Below are 19,041 nucleotides of genomic sequence, written 5' to 3'. Positions count from 1 at the left end.
ATATCCTGAGTTGGAATTGACTTGTAAATAAAGTAATGTGATAAAATGTCAAACCTGTTGTCTGTGTTCATTTTGCTTAATATATTTATGTTTTTAGTCATTTTGGTCTTTTGGGACAGTGAGAAATAAGCAATTGTTACTACAATTTAAAATATTTAATTGGACCAACCTCACAGTTTCACTATAAAACATTTCTCCAATTTAAACTTTTCTAGTGACTGGTCACATCTACAATTTTTAGTTGGCCAAATTGAATTTCTGTGAATTACATGGTATCAATTCACAGAAATTCAATTTGGCCAACTGAAAAATTTAGATGTGATCGGTCACTAGAACATTTTAAATTGGAGAGGCCTGAATTTTTTTACAGTGTTGGTAAATTACATTTTTCCATTGGCTCAACATATTTCTAATTGAGCCCATGCTAACAGACTGTTGCCACAATGAATAAAATTCAATTCACAGAAATTCAGTTTGGCCAATTGAAAAATGTAGATGTGATCAGTCACTTGAAAATTTTGAATTGGAGAGGCCTTACATTTTTTACAGTGCAGTATTTATAGGTTGCTGTCACTTTAAGACAGAATGCACAGATCCAATATAAATGATACACATCCGTTTTCTTTGTGTTTACGTACACTAAAGACAAAACCAACTGTGTTTACGTGAATACTAGCCAAGACAAGCATTTTGACATTATTGGATGTATGTGTCCGTTCAAATGCAAGAAGACACAAAACAGGAATCAATTCGCTAGAACACGCCACTCTGTATGCGTGAGCAAGTACCAAATTTAATTATTTTTCACTTTTATTCCCCTGTTCAGTACATCAAGTTAAACTAAATGAAAATGATAAATGTTGAAACTAGCTGAAGTAATAGTATATTCCCATGCTGCATTACTTCTGGTTTGTCTTTGAACCTTTGCTGACACATTTAGTTTCATTATGACATTTACATGTGGCATAAAATATGCTTACTACATATTGTTACTACCTACAAAAAAAATTGTAAGTGTTACATTTCTGGGTTTAATCGTCTATTACTAAAGACCAGTATCCCCAGTGCCAATACTGGTACTGATGTCTTTATTAAATTGATTTTTTTCTCAATTTCTGGGGATTAATTGTTAATTATAACAATTCAACACCAACATTTTACAATACAGTGAAATTTAAAAATAAACAAATTACAAGCAATAAGACAAAAGAAAACTAAATTCAGTTGTTTTTCACAACTTATCACGCTTAACTTTTTTTAAACATCAAACGTGTCCGCTCTTTATTGTCTCATTCATGCATTTCAACACTCTAAAGTGTCAATAGTTCTGTGCTACGTGTATATTTGCATACATATCCTGATATATACACTGATCAGGCATAACACGATGCACTATGACCAGGTGAAGTGAATAACACTGATTATCTCTTCATCACTAGGGGTGCACCGATCCGATATTAGGATCGGATATCGGCCGCGATACTGACAAAATAGCTGGATCGGGGATCGGAAAAATTAACAGATCCACAAGCCGATCCAGGTGTTTTTTTCCGTCGCAGCAGAACCTACGTCATTCGTCAGCTTCACGTGTGTCGCATGCTAGAAGGGAGCGAGCCAGAGAGTCGGCTGTGTGGAGGAGATATTTCACGCTTGCCACGCCAACTAGTTCGTCGCTGTTTCGAGGGTATTACTGCAAAGTCAGGGTCTTTCCTGCATTGACATTTTTTTGACGGCCAAAGCCTAATTTGATGAGTTATTGTGATTTACGAGTGATGTAGAACAGATGCTGCGCTTGTGACTGAGTGACAGAGAGACCGATCTGAGAGCTCCTCCCCCGCGCGCGCTCTCTGGGTCTTCAAAATAATCAGTGTTCGCTCTCATATTTCACATATTAATCCAAATCAAAAGCTCGGAAGACCGAAACCATGTTGCACGTGACACATTCGGACAATTTTGTCCTTGAATTATCACTGGGTGTGAATTGCGCTCAAAAAACATTGACTCTTCTCTGACCAGCTGACATAAAGCATACTTTCAATAAGCGGGAGACAAATTATAACCAGTTATGAAGTGTTTTCTGTGTGTTGACATCTTTCGCGATGTTCTAACAGACGGGATTCGCACACAACGCGTCTGCTAATGTCCGATTCGTGACCTAATGACTCCTTTGAACCGAATCATTTTAACGACTGGCCAGAACAACTGATCTGTCCAACACTGAACTCATGAACTCAGTTTATTAATTTACTCAGAACGCAACTGAAATGAGAACACAAGTGTGCTTACCCATTTTAGCAAGAGTGGGTAGTAAGAATTATTTTTAATTATCAACAGTATTTCATCTTATTTCTGTTGACAATGTGTAGTAAAATAAATAGGCCTAGCCTACAATCATTTAATCTGGAGTGAGGTGAAACCAGAACAAAGTTGTTATTAGCTAGCTGAAAATTTTTATTAAATTGCATATGGTAGAAAATTTGACTATTTGTTAATTTGTAATGCTACTTTTTAATATTGATATGATTATATACCAAAACAATTATCTGTAGTGTAAAAAATGTTTGGTAACTGTCAGATTACTATTGTATGTTTGACCAATACACTGTTTTTTGTTTCCACTGCTACATTTTATTTATTTAAAGAAGTTAGATTACATTCTATTTTAGATTTGAATGCACAATTGTTTTTTAAATAAATAAGAATTCAACACCTTACATACATCTGTTATTTTGTCTTAGTTATGTTTAGTTAGTAAAGTCTGGTGCCTTTAGTCTCTTCAAGGAAGGTATAAGGTGGAAGATATACAGTTTATTATTAATTCAACAATATATCGGATCGGTATCGGGTATCGACAGATACACAAAGCCCAGGCTTCGGTATCGGTATCGGGACTGAAAAAGTCGGATCGGTGCACCCCTATTCATCACGGCACCTGTGAGTGGGTGGGATATATTAGGGAGCAAGTGAACATTTTGTCCTCAAAGTTGATGTGTTAGAAGCAGGAAAAATTAGCAAGCGTAAAAATTTGAGCGAGTTTGACAAGGGACAAATTGTAATGGCTAAACGACATTCAGGGTCAGAGCCTCTCCACAACTGCAGCTCTTGTGGGGTGTTCCCGCCCAGTCTGCAGTGGACAGTTTCTATCAAAAATGGTCCAAGGAAGGAACAGTGGTGAACCGGCGACAGGGTTATGGGCAGCCAAGGCTCATTGATGCACGTGGGGAGCAAAGGCTGGCCTGTGTGGTCCGATCAAACAGACGAACTACAGTAGCTCAAATTGCTCAAGAAGTTAATGCTGGTTCTGATAGAACAGTGTCAGAATACACAGTGCATCGCAGTTTGTTGCGTAAGGGGCTGCATATCCGCAGACCAGTCAGGTGCCCATGCTGACCCCTGTCCACCGCCGAAAGCACCAACAGTGGGCACGTGAGCATCAGAACTGGACCAGAGCAATGGAAGAAGGTGGCCTGGTCTGATGAATCACGTTTCCTTTTACATCATGTGGATGGCGGTGCGTGTACGTGGCTTACCTGGGGAACACATGGCACCAGGATGCACTATGGGAATAAGGCCATCTGGCGGAGGCTGTGAGATGCTTTGGGCAATGTTCTGCTGGGAAACCTTGGGTCCTGCCATCCATGTGGATGTTACTTTGATATGTACAACCTACCTAAGCATTGTTGCAGACCATGTACACCCTTTCATGGAAACGGTATTCCCTGGTGGCTGTGGCCTCTTTCAGCAGGATAATGCGCCCTGCCACAAAGCAAAAATGGTTCAGGAATGGTTTGAGGAGCACAACAACGAGATTGAGGTGTTGAATTGGCCTCCAAATTCCCCAGATCTCAATCCAATCGAGCATCTGTGGGATGTGTTGAACAAACTAGTCCGATCCATGGAGGCCCCACCTAGCAATTTACAGGACTTAAAGGATCTGCTCTTAACATCTTGGTGCCAGATACTACAGCACACCTTCAGGGGTCTAGTGGAGTCCATGCCTCGATGGGTCAGGGCTGTTTTGGCAGCAAAAGAGGGACCAACACAATATTAGTTATGCCTGATTGGTGTATACATGATATACAGAAAAATCTCTAACGATAGATCGTTTATGCTGTCACCTCGAGATATATATTTATATATATATATATATATATATAAAAAAACGTAAAGTCACCCATAGGATTCTGATGAGTAGTTTTGAAGCGTAAAGTTTGGACGAGATGGCCGTTGCCATCTTGGCAGCACGTCATCACGCGTCACTCCCGGATAACAGAAAATGGGCAAAAAGGCAGGACGTGGGCGGAGCTGAAGTGACGTGATGACTAACAGACAGCAGATAAATGGTTATCCACCTGTCACTCGAAGTGGCCACGCCCTTAATTATGCAGAACTTTAATGCTTTATATAATGTAAACGAATGGGTTATAAAATAATTCACCCCCCTCACAGTTGTCATGAAGGGCAAAAACATGTTTTAATCTGCTGTAAAGTTGGGCATTTTAACATGGGGCTCAATGAGATTCTGCTCCCTTCTGGAGCCTGTCCCTAGCAGCCAGTTGATGAATTGCAGTTTAAGTAACTCCCGTATTGGCTTCAAGAGAAACTGCCGCATTATATATATATATATATATATGAATGTTAAAAAGACAGCACTGTATAAAATTAAATACAGATTCATCTTTATTAAAGCTACAAAAGTTATTGAGTCAACAGTGATTTTCTCTTTTTTTGTTCTTTGATTTACATTAATGACATTGACATAATCTTTTACTTATTTTTAGAGAAAATACGTTTTAGGAAATATATTTTTCATATAAAATTTTTAAATAGTATTTTTGTGAATTTTTCATAACCAAAAACCCACATTTCTCTACCTTTTTTTCACTTCAGCAATAATCTGCCAAGTGTCTTCTTTAAAAAGAGACCAAACTTAAGTCAGTGCTCTAAACAAAGCATTCAAGATTTATGACAGTTTGAATTGGACATTTCATTTTCAGGTCTATGCTCAAAAAAGTAAATAATTGGATTATAACTAATACATAAATATAATTTGGTACCATAAAATCCCCTAAAAATAAAACATATTAAATAAAAAAAACAAATTAAAACACAGTACATCCATTTCATTTTTGTAATTTTTCACTGCCACACAAGGAACACCAGACTGTGCTTACGAGGATATTCTGCTAAACATAATTTTTACATAATTGTGTGCGTTTTTGTCCATTCAAGCATGAGAAGATGCAAAAGAGAACTCAAATCAGTACTGGGACACTTTTTGAGAAGTGGGTTTGGGTGTGCATGCATTTCACAATGCAGATTTAGCATCTTATTACATTTAAATGGTTTAAAAAGCACCTAGATGACTGTTGGAATAGGCCTACATGTGGACCATCTCTCGCTTTGCAGAGCTGGTGAGTGGAACCATATAGTCTGATCATACTGTAACACTGTAGGATGCCATGGAAAAAACTTATTTTGCTTTAATTATGTTACATATATTTAACATGTTAAATATTAATCACAGACATGAACATGCTCTTTTTGACACAGTCCTACTACATATAAATATTTAATACAGATTTATATGATAACACTGCATCCACCTCCACTACTGTCAAAGCCAACAAACTAAGCCCCTTTAAACAAACGGAGAACTATAAATGGAATTTTCCATCCCCTTTGATTGTAGCCATTCTCAAGCCATAAGACAGGTCGCTTGCGTAACTGTTAACCACTAAAATGGCAAATTGTTTGTCAACCTCTGAAGCAGCAGCAGTCTCTGTGCATGTTTGTGTGGCTTTAGCTTCCTGCCCCAAAAGGAAACATGAAAAAAAAGAATTTTTCAGACTTTAATCAGTCTCGTGTGCCTGATCGTGATCAACAACAAAAAAATCCACCACCACTAAAAACGGCACACCTTTATAACTGTGCCAGGTGTTGGGCTCAAATGCCAATGACACCATGTTTTGCATCGCTCTATGAGCAATATGTTAATTCAAATAAATATTTAATCATACAATCTATGCATTACCTCTTCTGCACGTTATTCTGTCGTGTTTTTCTATAAATATGTTATTTTATTCAGTGTGACCTATCATATTATTATTCTCTGTGGGCTGGAAGCATCTTATAGCAAATGCAAATCTGTGTGAGATCATACTTGGCAATAAAACTCTTAATTTCTAATAACTTTTAGTCACAGGGAGGGAAGGGAGGGAGTTTTTATTAATATTTTGAATGGGTTTTTAACTGTATATTTTCCATTTTAATTTTAAGTTTTAGCAACTAACTATAATAAGCCTGCCTCAAACTCACATAAGGCTTGTTATTAGATTAACAGACAAAACATTTAGCATTCCATGAGGTCAAACAAAGGTCATGACAATGCAAAGACATCAGGTATTTAAAGGGATAATTCACTGAAAAAAGAATTCCCTCCTTTCCTCAGTTCTAAAAATGTATGCCTTTCTTTTTATCAGTGAAACACAAAAGACAATGTGAAGAAGAATGTTAGGAACTCAGTCTTTTCTCAGTCTGCCATACAATGCAAGAGAAAGGTGACAGAGCCTTTCATTCTGCCTAGCATCACCTATTGTGTTCCACTGAAGAAAGAAAGTCATACAGGTTTGGAACACTCATTTCATTTTTGGTTGACATTTCCCTCTAAAGGGACAGTTCACCCAAAAAATGAAAATCGTGTCATCATTTACTCACCCTCAAGAAGATATTTTGAGAAATACAATGGAAGTCAATAGTCACCAAAACAGTTTGGTTAAAGGGGTCATAACGTCCGTGTTGTTTACATTATATGCACTTTTGCGCAGACTGCCAAAAAAACACAAACATTTGATGCAGTTTTACTCCCTGCCTGCTGTTTCGGCTCATGACCGGGATCTTTTATCGCTGGGACCGCTCCATTTTTCAGTTTCAAACGATCTGCAAATCCAGCGTCGAACTGGGCCTTGTTTATAAAACATTTGTCACCGAAATGCCGAAACAAACACATTTGCAGAACTCCGTTGCTGCTCCGGAAAAACAAACTGCGTACTGTTCCCGTAACACTGGATTCTTTGGGGAGCTGAACAAGGTTATCTTTCCCTCACAACCAAAGACACACTTCTTTAGTGATATTGTTGATTTCGTGGTCTAAAAACTAAATTACAGCGCTGCCGACGGCTTCCATAACCCGAACAAAGCTCGTTGTTGGGTGCGCACGCGCACTTCCGACAGAAGTGCCCATACCAGGAATTGCGCTCTATATGATGTCATACAGGGCAATACTCGGAAAAAAAACTTTCCGAAACTTATTCGAATCCTGTAGGAGTGTATTTGGCACAGAAATGCTCTGCCATACATCCAATTTTGGCCATGTTTAGCATGAGAATCCAACTCTTTAACAGTGTAAATAACTTATTTATTTATAATAACCCCCCTCTCCCTTTAAAAACATTCTTCAATGAATAGTGTTTCGCAGGGGGAAAAAGTAAGTCATATAGACATGAAGGTGAGTAAATAATGGAATTTTAATTTCTGAGTGAACTATACCTTTAAGAATCCTTTTAATACTTTAACAATCACATTATAGATTTTTTAATATATATGCTGCTTGGAATTAATGCCTGCTTGTTATTTGAGACGAAAACATGAGACCGTGTAAAAATGTCATTATTCTGTTCTTTCAGGATCCTCGAGTCCTTCCAGAGGGAGGGCATCCCTGTTCCCGCCTCCAGTCCACATGGAAACGCATTTTACCAAGCTATATAAACAATCACACCCTGCCCATATAAGCACTGCAAAAACCAATACACACTAAATCATACTGAAATATCCACATTAAAAGAAAAAAGTTATTTCGATTTTTTTTCGTGCCACCTTTGCAAATGTAACAGCAGCACATTGCACCCCGTCTCGCACGTGCCGAGTCTCGGCTCACAATGAAGTGAAGTTGCACTGTAATAAAAACGTCCAGCTTATGACGTCATATTTGTTTTAACCAGCTCACATACCTGCGATGGCATGAAGAAGTCTGCGTCCTCAGCCTGCCAAACTTCAACCACGCTGGACATCTGAGTCAGAGCTTCAAGAAGACAGAATGACAAACATATAGATCATAAAGCGAGCAGATCAACAGCAAACACCAGGCCGTTTCTTGCCTCTACACAAAAATACAGGAAATCAGAAAATGACAGTAGTGTTTGCCTTATCATGCGTTATCTAACGGTAATATGTTTGGTTTGCAGTAGTTGAACAGTAAGCAGTAAATGAACTGGCGTGTACGTATGACAAAGGCGTGCAATTGAACGGACAAGCTATTTTAGTCCAGAGCTCACACCATGACAACAATCCACATACATGCAGCTGGAAACACATTTAAATGTGCAATAATACTGTTAGCTCTTTTGCGAACATCGGATATACGCTCAGTTCCCATAGACTGCGGTGAATAACAGCTGTATGAAGCTAACGTTATATGAGCTTTGTAGCATAATGCATTAACACAGGAAATCGAACATAACCAATAACTGGCCAAAAACGCTTCAACCGTCTTTCTTCAGATTTGAATCAAAATATAAATCCGTATGCAGATAGATAGACGAATGAAACCCCGTACAAAATAGATCGGATTTTAGGCAAATACAGTGAATACTGTGCCGTTTTAGCATAACGAGTGCACTTGAATACTTGTCAAATCAGCCCTCGGCAGTTCCTCCGACATTTTCACACTCGCCTTGCATTCGTGAACTAACGGAATAAGACGAATCTGTCTCCCTCACCTTGAAACTGAGCTCCCCCGTGTTGAATGTACGGTAATAACAGCTGTAGAAGTCGCAGAAGGACATTAATCCATGTTTTTCTGTGTGTGAAGTCCCTTTGGCTCGCCATGCTGGCTGTGCTGAGCTCCCTGGCTTCACTTCTTTCTCTTTCTCTCACACCCTCCCTCCTTTCTCAGCAGTACCTATCTGAGAGTGAGTGTCGCCCACTACAGCCAGACAAGCCATCTACACTGCGAGCGACGCAGCCATCTACAACAACACTGTGCTGCAAGCGTGCGATGCATTCTGTTTGGTCGCGTCGCTAGCAGGGTAACTTAGATGGGGAGAGATGGTACACTTACTGCTGTAATCAGATGCCATATTTCTATAATATTCACAAATAAATGGAAGAACATTAACCCTCGAGATACCTAATATTTTGGTAATTGAAAAAGAAATAGGACAAGATATATATTAAATATTATATATCACATATCTCAAATGTATATAAGCCAATTTCCACCACATAAGAAACACATTATGACTTAAAAAGTCATTTACGATATGCAAATTCGAAAGTCATAATTAATTAATTAATATACTTAAACTTAATATGTAGACAATGTTAATAACATATGCTACGTCATAATTTTTTTAGATAATTTTCACAAAAGTTGTGTCATAATGACTTTTATTTAATAATTAAGATTTACCAAAACATGGTATTTCTTATATTTGAACCATTCCTTACAAGTACACAGAAATATACAAACACACAAAGCATCATCGCAGGTGCAGATCGACACCTAAATACCATGCACCTTGGTTTGATAAACCTGCTGTTTAAATGTCCTCGATTATGGATTAACAAAACTCGTTTTGAATTATAAACCATTAAAACGTCTGATTATATATTTGTCATTGGAGGGGGGAAAAAACTTGACGAAAATGAATATATATATATATATATATGTGTGTGTGTGTGTGTGTCTGTGTGATGCGTTTAAGTGCAGTTATGATGTTGCAAATTTATATGACATTAAAGTAATTAAAAATACACATATTACAATGTGCTTATACATGTACATTTATTAGCCATTTTTCATATTTACAAAAATGTGCACTGTGAAAAAGTAGCCACAAATAAAACAAAATTGCTAACAAAAAAAGTGACATGAACATGTGAATACTTTATAAAGAAACATGCATTCTTTTGCTATTCAGAATTGTTTCCCATAAACAATTATACCCTCCTTTAAACTAACTCTAACCTGTGATTCATTCCTTAAATCGACATGCACATTAATTCATTATCCTAGCTCCATCTGTGAAGCTCAGTTTCTCTTTCAACAGGTGTCCAAACAGTCAGTTTGGTTATAGGGTGCATCTCAGAGCAGCCAAGGGTTAACACAACACCTTCTCCACTTACACACCGGGGGCATTTTCACCATCGTTTATCCTTTTATGCTGACAAATCAATCTTGAAGTTTGCCTTGGACTAGACAAGGTTCAAATTTCAAGGGTGGGGCACTCCTGAGAATTTACACCACACGCTTCACAATGTAGATAGCTCACAGCCTTGTGTCGAACATGCAGAACTGAGAACAAACTGTACAACCGATGTAAGAGAATAAAGCTTATTGATTGTGCAGTGTTGAACAAATCAAACAATCACAAAATCCAAGAGGCTGTGAATTTTTGGTCAATTAATATAGTCAAAGTCCTCTGGTATTCCAAAAGCTTTGTCCAAGCGGTTGTTCTCGAAGCCAAACTTCTTCTTTGCCCAGGATTTGATTGCAAAAACATTATCTGGAAAAGAATGATTGTGAAAAATGACACACAGATGACACAAAAACCAATTCAGATAAATTATGAATAATATTCATCTTAGTCATTGTGCAACAAACTCAGAAATTGCATTTCTAATGGACCCTTTTCACACACGGTGATGACGTATTTAATATTTTAATTGGTAAAAAATGTAATATGCATTTATAAGGCTATACTTTGTGTTCTATTACCTTGGCAGTAAATAACAAAATTAATTAATGCTGCTGAGAGGGTGTTTATAATACAACGGATGACATCTCTCTTCTGACTGCTGGAATCAATTTCAATATTTTTCCCTCTTTTGTAAAGTCATGGAAATGCTATCATGGATTTTTTATCTTGCTATTGGAGCAAATGTAAACACACAAAATATATTTGCTATATTTATCATCTCTCATTTACTTCTATAGAAGTTTACGCAATTATGACTTCCGATTCTGACAACCCTGAAAATGTGAAAAGGGTCCAATGTGCAAACAGCAAGACAGTTAAGTGTAATTATACATTTGAAGAGAACAGGCACTGATTTTTCCTTTTAATGTTGCTCCCACTATTTGAAAGGCTCATGATTCAGCTAAAATCACATATTGCATTAAATCTACTGACATTATCAGGTTTGTTTTACGAATAAGGTAACAGTGAATCATCATCTCCGCATACAAACCATTCCATCGATGAGCTCATTCAGTAAATGTGTTTGCGCTTCCCTAGTGTAGAGTGTACATTGTGATTGACTCTTGGCTGAAATCTGATCTATTAAATGTAAACAGAACATTAAACCCTTCCCATTAAGCATGTCTGCTGTTTTCCCGAACATGCCTGCACCAAAAATGTTCGAACACTGCTCATCTGAGACCACTTTTGTAGTTACGTTTGCAGAGTGCATAAAGGAATTTCCATCCTGAAGTTAAGTGGTGTGCATGTCTGTGTCTGCTGCATTCCAGAAAAATCATGCCTGGGAATAACCAAGGGTTTGTACTGCACAGCATGAGTCAGGAGTTAGAAAAACATACAAGTTCATTTTACTCAGCCACAAAAGACTGGAACTTTGGCCAATGGCATCAAAGTCAACAACACTTCTGCATCACCTAGGGCTGCAACAACTAGTCATAATAATCTATAACAACTATAGATAATCAATAATGAAAATCATTAAAAGTCAACGTGTAATTCACTTATTTTATGAGAGTAGTAATTGTAAAGGGATAACGGTGTGTAATTGAATATAAATGTAAGACGTTTCTACAGGAAAATAGAAATGACAGTAACAGTTCCTGTGTCCATAGCGTATGTGTGTTCCTGCAGAACATTCCTCTTATCTGTTAGCATTGAGTTTGTGTTTTTGTTTTTCTTTAATATAAGTTTAATGTAAGGATTTAAACTGTCCTTTTGCGTAGTAACTATTTAGGCTATAGCACAGATATACCCTTACGAAAATTAACCATGGTTCTATTAGATAGTAAAACCACGTTTTTTTGCCATATTGATTACTATTTGTATAACACAATAACACACAAATACCATAGTTAAACTATGGATTGAAGCAAAACTATGGTTAATTTGTGGTTACCATGGAATCGCTACAATAACCCTGTTTTATTTGTTGATTTATTTATTATTATTTGTTTGTTTTATTCGTTGTAAAACCATGATTAATTTTTGTAAGGTATATTCATGTATGTTTTCATAGCACTCAGCTGACACGTTTGTTTGAAGGACAGCATTGTCAGTAAAAAAAATGGCTCTTTTATCCGATTAATCAAAAAAATAAATCGGCCAACTAATTGATTATCAAAATAATCATTAGCTGCAGCCCTAGCATCACCTTTGCAATCATTTCATGTGCAGACACACAAGATGTTCAGTCATATTTTTCAAAACACTGCACGTGAAAGAACAGCCTGAAACAACTATGTGCTAGAATAATAGATACTGTATGTGCAGATAAAAGATAATGTAAGGCTGGACTGATCTGAAAAAACTGGATTGTCAGGCTTGTCTGTGGCCTACATTTCAGAACCTTCTGTGGACACATCACAGGACTTGACATTAGGTGTGAGGCATGCAAATGACTTACCTGTCCACCTGGACACGGCCTCTTTTGCTGTAATGTTGGCCTTACCTAGAAAAATTATGAATATGTAAGCAAGGCCATATTCTGCAGGTTACATTGTGAAGTTCAGGGTTTAATTTTTTTCTTTTAATCGTTGTTGTTTTTTTTTTATTAAAAATTATAAAATATTATGCAGTCAATATTTTATAATGTCATATTCATACAGTAGCTGGGTTTCCATCCAAACGTGAAGTTAATCTTTTTAAAGTTTGCAAAAAAGAGAAAAAAACTAAAACAAATGTGAATTAGGTGCATCAAGTTGTTCGTGCAGATGACAGTGGTTTTGGTAACCTAGTAACCAACAGTAAATAAAACACCATAAGCAGCGGATGCAGCCGATTAGTCATGTTGGTCAAAATGTATTTGGCAAAAGCGTTTCCATCTCCCATTATTCACATTAACTCTTTTTTGCACACGTCAAAAACCACTCAAGTGAGTGTAAAAAATTTTTTGCGAATTAAGTTTTTTTTTTTTTTTTCAATCATTGCCATAAAAATTCATGGACAGTCTCTCGCGTATGGTGGAGTTCGGAGAGAAATAAAATGCACGGAAATTAATTAAATGCATATGAATGCAATTCACAAGCGCATATTGAACCGTGGATGTCGTACCAAACGGTTCAATATTATATTGAGAATTGTGGCATCCCTAGTATATATTAATTTGAACATCAACATTTAATAAAAACCTATTTTTAGTTGACAAGAATAAAATGTGTTAAAAAAAAGCAGAACTCCAGACTGCGACTAAAACTGTCGCATTTGCGACCAAAAATATTAATTTGCGTGTAATATTTTTGCAGCGATCGCCACTGGCGACTATATGAATTTACATGTTGTGGTTAAAAATTGCATGCCTTTTTACCAGCTTGTTCTGTGATGAGTAGCCCATAACATTTTTTGTCTTGCTGACATAATGAGACTACGCGCAGCAAAGTTGCAGTGGAAAAAAAACGAGCAAGCGGCAAAATACTCACAGTTTTCAAAGCCCTATATGTAAATGGGTTTATTTGTTATACAATGTTGTGAATTTTTTTGTGCTTTTGTTATTCACTGTCCGTGTTGTAGTGCATACATACAAAAAAAAGTGTATTCACAATGTGACTACCACATTCTGATTAGCATGTAACTCAAGTTCACGTGCATTTGCATCATTTCGTGCATCGTTTTTTATATTACGCTTATGTTGTGTTTATGCTTGTGTGATTAGATTGTTTTATATAATCATATTCTTTCTTGATTTTGTTTTTTGTTGTTTTCATCAACAGTATTTTTAATTAATACTAAATTATCTCAACATACTTTTTGTCTTGTCTTCATTATCATTGGCAACATAAAAACACTTCAATAACAGACGTGTAAGTCAGTAAATTCGTGGATGACATTTACAACATCTTATCTGCTAGATGCAGTTAGTGCCTTGTTAAAACGCAACTTTGCAGATCCTACGTGTGATGTGAAACTGAACAACTCAAAGTCCAGCAGATGGTTGTGCATCACGCTTGCAAGTCTCTCTTCCATTGAGTCCATAGATTTTCTGCTAAGACAGTTAGCAGACCCACTTTGATATGTAATCCATCATACTGAATGTGCTGCCCAGACCACTTCAATTTCAGAGCTAGATTAACAAATGCTCAAAAGCCATTCCCAGGCTTTGGGTCAAATCCAATCTGGAAAAAGGCAGATCAATCTGCAGTCTTAATGCCTTGTGTTCTCCCTGTGCATACTGACTTGACAGGAGCAGATGCATGACACTGCAGAGACACAGGGCAATATAACAGGTCAGGTGGTGAATGTAAACAAATACAAGGGTTTAAATAAATAAAAGAGTTCTCCAAAGTCACAACACTGGGGATAGAATGAATCTTTTCAATAGACAAGAACACGAGGGTTGGGAACGGTAAATAAGAACCACCTCCATTTAAAAAAAAATTATAATACTGTAATTGACCAATGCATTAAAGGTTCTGGAATGTGCATTCTTCTGGGATGCAGACTTAACACTATAATATAATGCACTCTTGCACTGACAATGTTTCCTGGACTACTATTCCGTTGAACTACAACACAGCTACTATATAAAGCAGCAACGTACAGAAAATGAATCCAGTGCATCCAAAACCGAGCACAACAGTCCTATTGCTAAAACAATGACTCTTATGAGCTGGTTTATTTTACTGAATCAAAACCATACAGCACAACCAGTCCAGTCTGATTCTCGAACTAATGACTCTTATGACCCAGGTCATTTCAATGTAGTCAGTTTTTCAAATGAATAACTCCTAAAAGTTGTTTTTTAAATTAATCAAAACCATAGAGTGCACCAAATCTATTTGATTTATTTATTTATTAACAAAATGCACTCATCATTTAGCAATTGAACAGAATTGTTTTTTTCTCAATAGTACTAAAAGAAGTTCAGGATTTATAATCTGAATATCATGCTTGTTATTCAATGAAAGGCACCAATACATTTGCTTTTATTAGCACATCCACAAAGTGTAATGACAGTGCTGCCATGTTCAGCACCCCAGAATTAACCAGAGTTTACTGTAGCCCTCAAGGCACAATCTCAGCAGCACTCTGGTACTGACTTAACATCCCCTGGGTGATCCAACTGGGACTCATACCAGTACCTTTTGATAACTGGCGTGGAGCTCTTGTTCACTAAAGTGAAGAAAACAAACCCTTCAAGATAAATTAAGTTGCCCTTGAATATGAAGGACTGTAAAAATCTAAACCTTGATAGGGTGATCAGCACTTATAATCACCCTGAAGGAGTTTATTTTGTGATAATGACCAACCAGTGTTGGGCAGTAGCAGGCTAAGTAGCAACACTACTAGCTCAACTACATGTTTCAGTAGCTTGTCAGTAGCTCATTTACTTTTAGTAGCGGTGTAGCGCGACCAAAAGCTACATTCAGTTTTGGGTTCTGACGAGAACGAGCCTGTAATGAGCGAAGCGGAGCGGTGTGATGCTCAGCTCAATAATCCGCTCTATGCCAGCGCGCTCCACTCACTGCTCACCGGTAAAACGACGTTCGCTCAAATCATTAAATTTCTCTGTACTGTAGCCTACTATACTAGTTGTAGCCATTAAACAATGTATTTTGTTTCATATTTCTCTTTAAATATTATAATGTTATTTTTAAATTTCATCTAGGCTATATTGATTACGAAAAGTGCAAAGATCCGAGGGGTTCAGAAATGATTTTGACCACTTCATTAAGTTTTGTAGAAAGCCTTTCTTTAAAGTGAATTTTGTTTTGTATAAATTGTATGTTAATTTTAATCAATGTTTCATCAGCTAATTGCCTGGATTTAATCAATAAGAAGCAAATAGGCTATAGCGGAAAATAATCGTGACATGGAGGCGCCGGAACGATCACTTGCATTGCTCTTGAACATGTCTCATAAATAAACTCAGCAGGCTACTTGTCTCACAGACAGAGTAATATGTGTATAGAAAGCTTGAAATGTAAATTCGAAACGAAAAGAAATAGTTAAGCAAAGCGCACTGTTCACATGAGTAGCTCATGACTGGCGTCTCATAGTGGTTCTGTTCAAAATACTGCACTTCATCACTGCATGAGTTTAACATGCAGTTTTAGACTAATCCTGACACCTCTTTGAAATCATAATTACATGGCATTATGTTGCTTGAAACCCCAAATATTATAACATTCTTCATTAACAATTATTCAATTATTTGTAACAATGTCATAGTAAAAAAAAAAAGAAGTAGTTTCAATGTAGCTCAGGGGCTGACTTACCATAAGGCAAAGGTAGGCGACTTCCTGGGGCCCCCGAAAGCCAAGGGCCCCCTAAAATGCTTTTTATATACAATATGCGTTCAGCGTGGATGCACAAGCGGTTGCTGTGGTGTTCATTACCACGACAACCGCTTTTGTGTCCGCGTTGAACGTGCATCTTATAGAAAGTGTAGGGCCATATGATTTCTGCGATTCCGAAAACGAACGCAGACGCGCAATTTCGTTTACTACTGCAGCACGCGTGACACTCGCCTTCACAATTCATTCACACAGAGACATAAAACAGAATTCATATTTAAATAGCATTTTTGCCGTTTAATATTCACATACACTAGTAGACCATATCGCGATTTGATTGAAGGGATTGACGGCCCCCATATCACTAAATCCGCCCCTGATGTAGCTAGCTACTTTTTGATAGTAACTTGTAGTGTAGCTAACTACTTAAAAGTAGCTTGTAAAGCTACAGTCTCAGAGTAGCTTGCCCAACACTGTGACTTACTATATGGCTACTTAAATAAATAAATCAATATGAAATATTGATGGAATACTGAATACTCTACTATGTGAGCAAAATAAGAGAGATCGCTGAATGTCCAGAGACAATGAGCAAAATCTCAGCGTTCCATCATCAGCATAAAAGGGCATTGCCCCAGTGACAAGCTGTTGTACCCCTAAAGGTACAATTTTGACTCCCTCTTTCTCTGTGCGTACGTAGAACGTTCGCCAACCAATCAGATTCAAGCATCCAACAGCCCAATAGTATTATTATAAATATTTGACCCCTGAATGCTAGAAGCCAATCAGAATCAAGCATTCTACAATGCTCTGAAATAAGATGGATATAATTTACTGGTAGATAACGGCTCACCCCAAGGTGTTATAAAACACACCCTAATTCATTTGTCTGTCATGTGAGCAGTTCTGCTTCCCACCGAACATCCTATCTAGCAACACAACAAAAAGCAGGTTGAGACAAGCCATGACTGAATTAATTAAAAAAAGACCAACCTTTAAGCAACCTTTTACAGCCACATTAACCATGACGAACACATTACTAGCACTAGTGCATGTATTCTAAATGGGGATCATGAACCCTATACCAAATAAATACAAATGTTTTGTCTGTTGCCTGTTGATTTGAGTGAGATATGTGCTCTGTGCACTTCTGTTAAACATATTTCAGAAAATCCCACCACGGAGAGACACAATAGTTCAGACTGTCTGTAAGCCAATTCTAAATGTGATTAAAATATAGACATAACAACAAATCCCTGGAGGCAGAAAAAGCATTGAGTATTTCTGCAGGGACCACTGACATTTTCACAACATTTAAAGTGGAGGGAGACTGCATGGATGGGGTGATGAACGCAGTGGATGATGTAAAGAGAGGTTACAAATGATGTTTTTTCTCAAGAGACGTGAGTCATTATCTCCACCAGCGCCTGCGAGAGATGATTATTCATGGCTGATCGGAAGACTGCCTGGAGAGGATCACAGAACATTCAGAGCTGGATTTGGTTGGAAATGCGCGATAGGTCAGGAATATTATAACAAGGCATTGAACATTTGTGTAGAACTTTAGCTATGTGTTGGTTGCAGGGTATCTATAGAATTTAAAATCAAATTTAAGACTTTTTAATACCTGCACAAATAAAATTAATACCACATGTATTAATATACAATATACATCTATTCCTATCACATGAAAGGCTGTAGTGATGAGCATTGAGTACACAGGCAGTCTGTTGATCGCGTGAATGCAGTGATCTCCTCATTGCAACGCATTTTCTCTCACAAAATGCTTTCACCACAACTAACAGCAAACACAATATTGATATGAATACAGTAAGAGCTTTGTGCAGCATAACAGCGTCATTCATTATAACGGCAGTTTGGGCAAGTGTGCAGACACACTCGCGACGTGTGATCGACAGCTCCGGACATTATAAAGAGTGTTCTTTGATCGCTCTCTGTAGTTTAATCACATAAAAAACGGATTTGTTTTATGCTACTAACAGAAACGATCGTTTTAGTCACTGGCTTGATTCACTGATGCATTACGCTTAGGCCATCAAGACAGTGATCATTAAACGATCTAGAAAGAAAGTCTGTGTGAACTTGAATGATTAGCTACACATCAGAAATCACTGATCACAGATCAGGCATTAATAAACACTGTTACTCACTGTTTGTCGCGTTGCTGTCAAATCCATATCGTAAAGTCTGTTTGTAAAGCCTGTGCTGACATAAACTGAATCCATTTTCTCCGAATGCTCTGGGCGGGCAAAGCGGAGGAAGGGGGAGGTAACCTTTCCTGGTATGACGTCATTACAGGAAAATTCCAGATCAGCTCGTCTGAGCTCTCATTTTCTCAAAGGCAGAGAAAGACAGCCAGAACTCTGTTTACACCCATCAAAGTTTCTAGCCACTTGGGGATCATATACAGGCTAGGGGAACTAATATTAATGTTAAAAAACCTCATTAAATGAAATTTTCATGCCACGGGACCTTTAAAGAAAGGTAAATAGATTAAATAAATATACACTCACCAAAAGAATTATTAGGAG

General features: G+C 37.4%; 2 protein-coding genes across 6 annotated transcripts in view; both read right to left on the bottom strand.

Moving 5' to 3' along the window:
• The window catches only part of tmem131l (transmembrane 131 like), a 67,264-nt gene extending 58,286 nt beyond the window's left edge, over positions 1 to 8,978 (bottom strand). For all 5 annotated transcript variants that reach the window (XM_079812918.1, XM_079812921.1, XM_079812920.1 and 2 more), the window contains exons 1-2: positions 8,778 to 8,978; positions 8,010 to 8,080 (exon numbers count right to left, since the gene is read on the bottom strand). In XM_079812918.1, coding sequence (XP_079669044.1) covers positions 8,010 to 8,080; positions 8,778 to 8,886 — 180 coding nt within the window. In that variant the 5' untranslated portion in view covers positions 8,887 to 8,978. The remainder of the gene's footprint in view (positions 1 to 8,009; positions 8,081 to 8,777) is intronic.
• Positions 8,979 to 9,826: 848 nt separating this feature from the next.
• The window catches only part of mnd1 (meiotic nuclear divisions 1 homolog), a 31,785-nt gene continuing 22,570 nt past the window's right edge, over positions 9,827 to 19,041 (bottom strand). Inside the window, exons 7-8 of the mRNA XM_079812917.1 lie at positions 12,664 to 12,708; positions 9,827 to 10,565 (exon numbers count right to left, since the gene is read on the bottom strand). Of these exons, the coding sequence (XP_079669043.1) occupies positions 10,459 to 10,565; positions 12,664 to 12,708 (152 nt within the window). The 3' untranslated portion in view covers positions 9,827 to 10,458. The remainder of the gene's footprint in view (positions 10,566 to 12,663; positions 12,709 to 19,041) is intronic.

This window comes from Gobio gobio (assembly GCF_949357685.1).
Source record: "Gobio gobio genome assembly, chromosome: 3".
Taxonomy (NCBI): Eukaryota; Metazoa; Chordata; class Actinopteri; order Cypriniformes; family Gobionidae; genus Gobio; species Gobio gobio.
The sequence above is the reverse complement of the archived record's forward strand: the minus strand, read 5'-3'. Positions and strand labels throughout refer to the sequence as shown.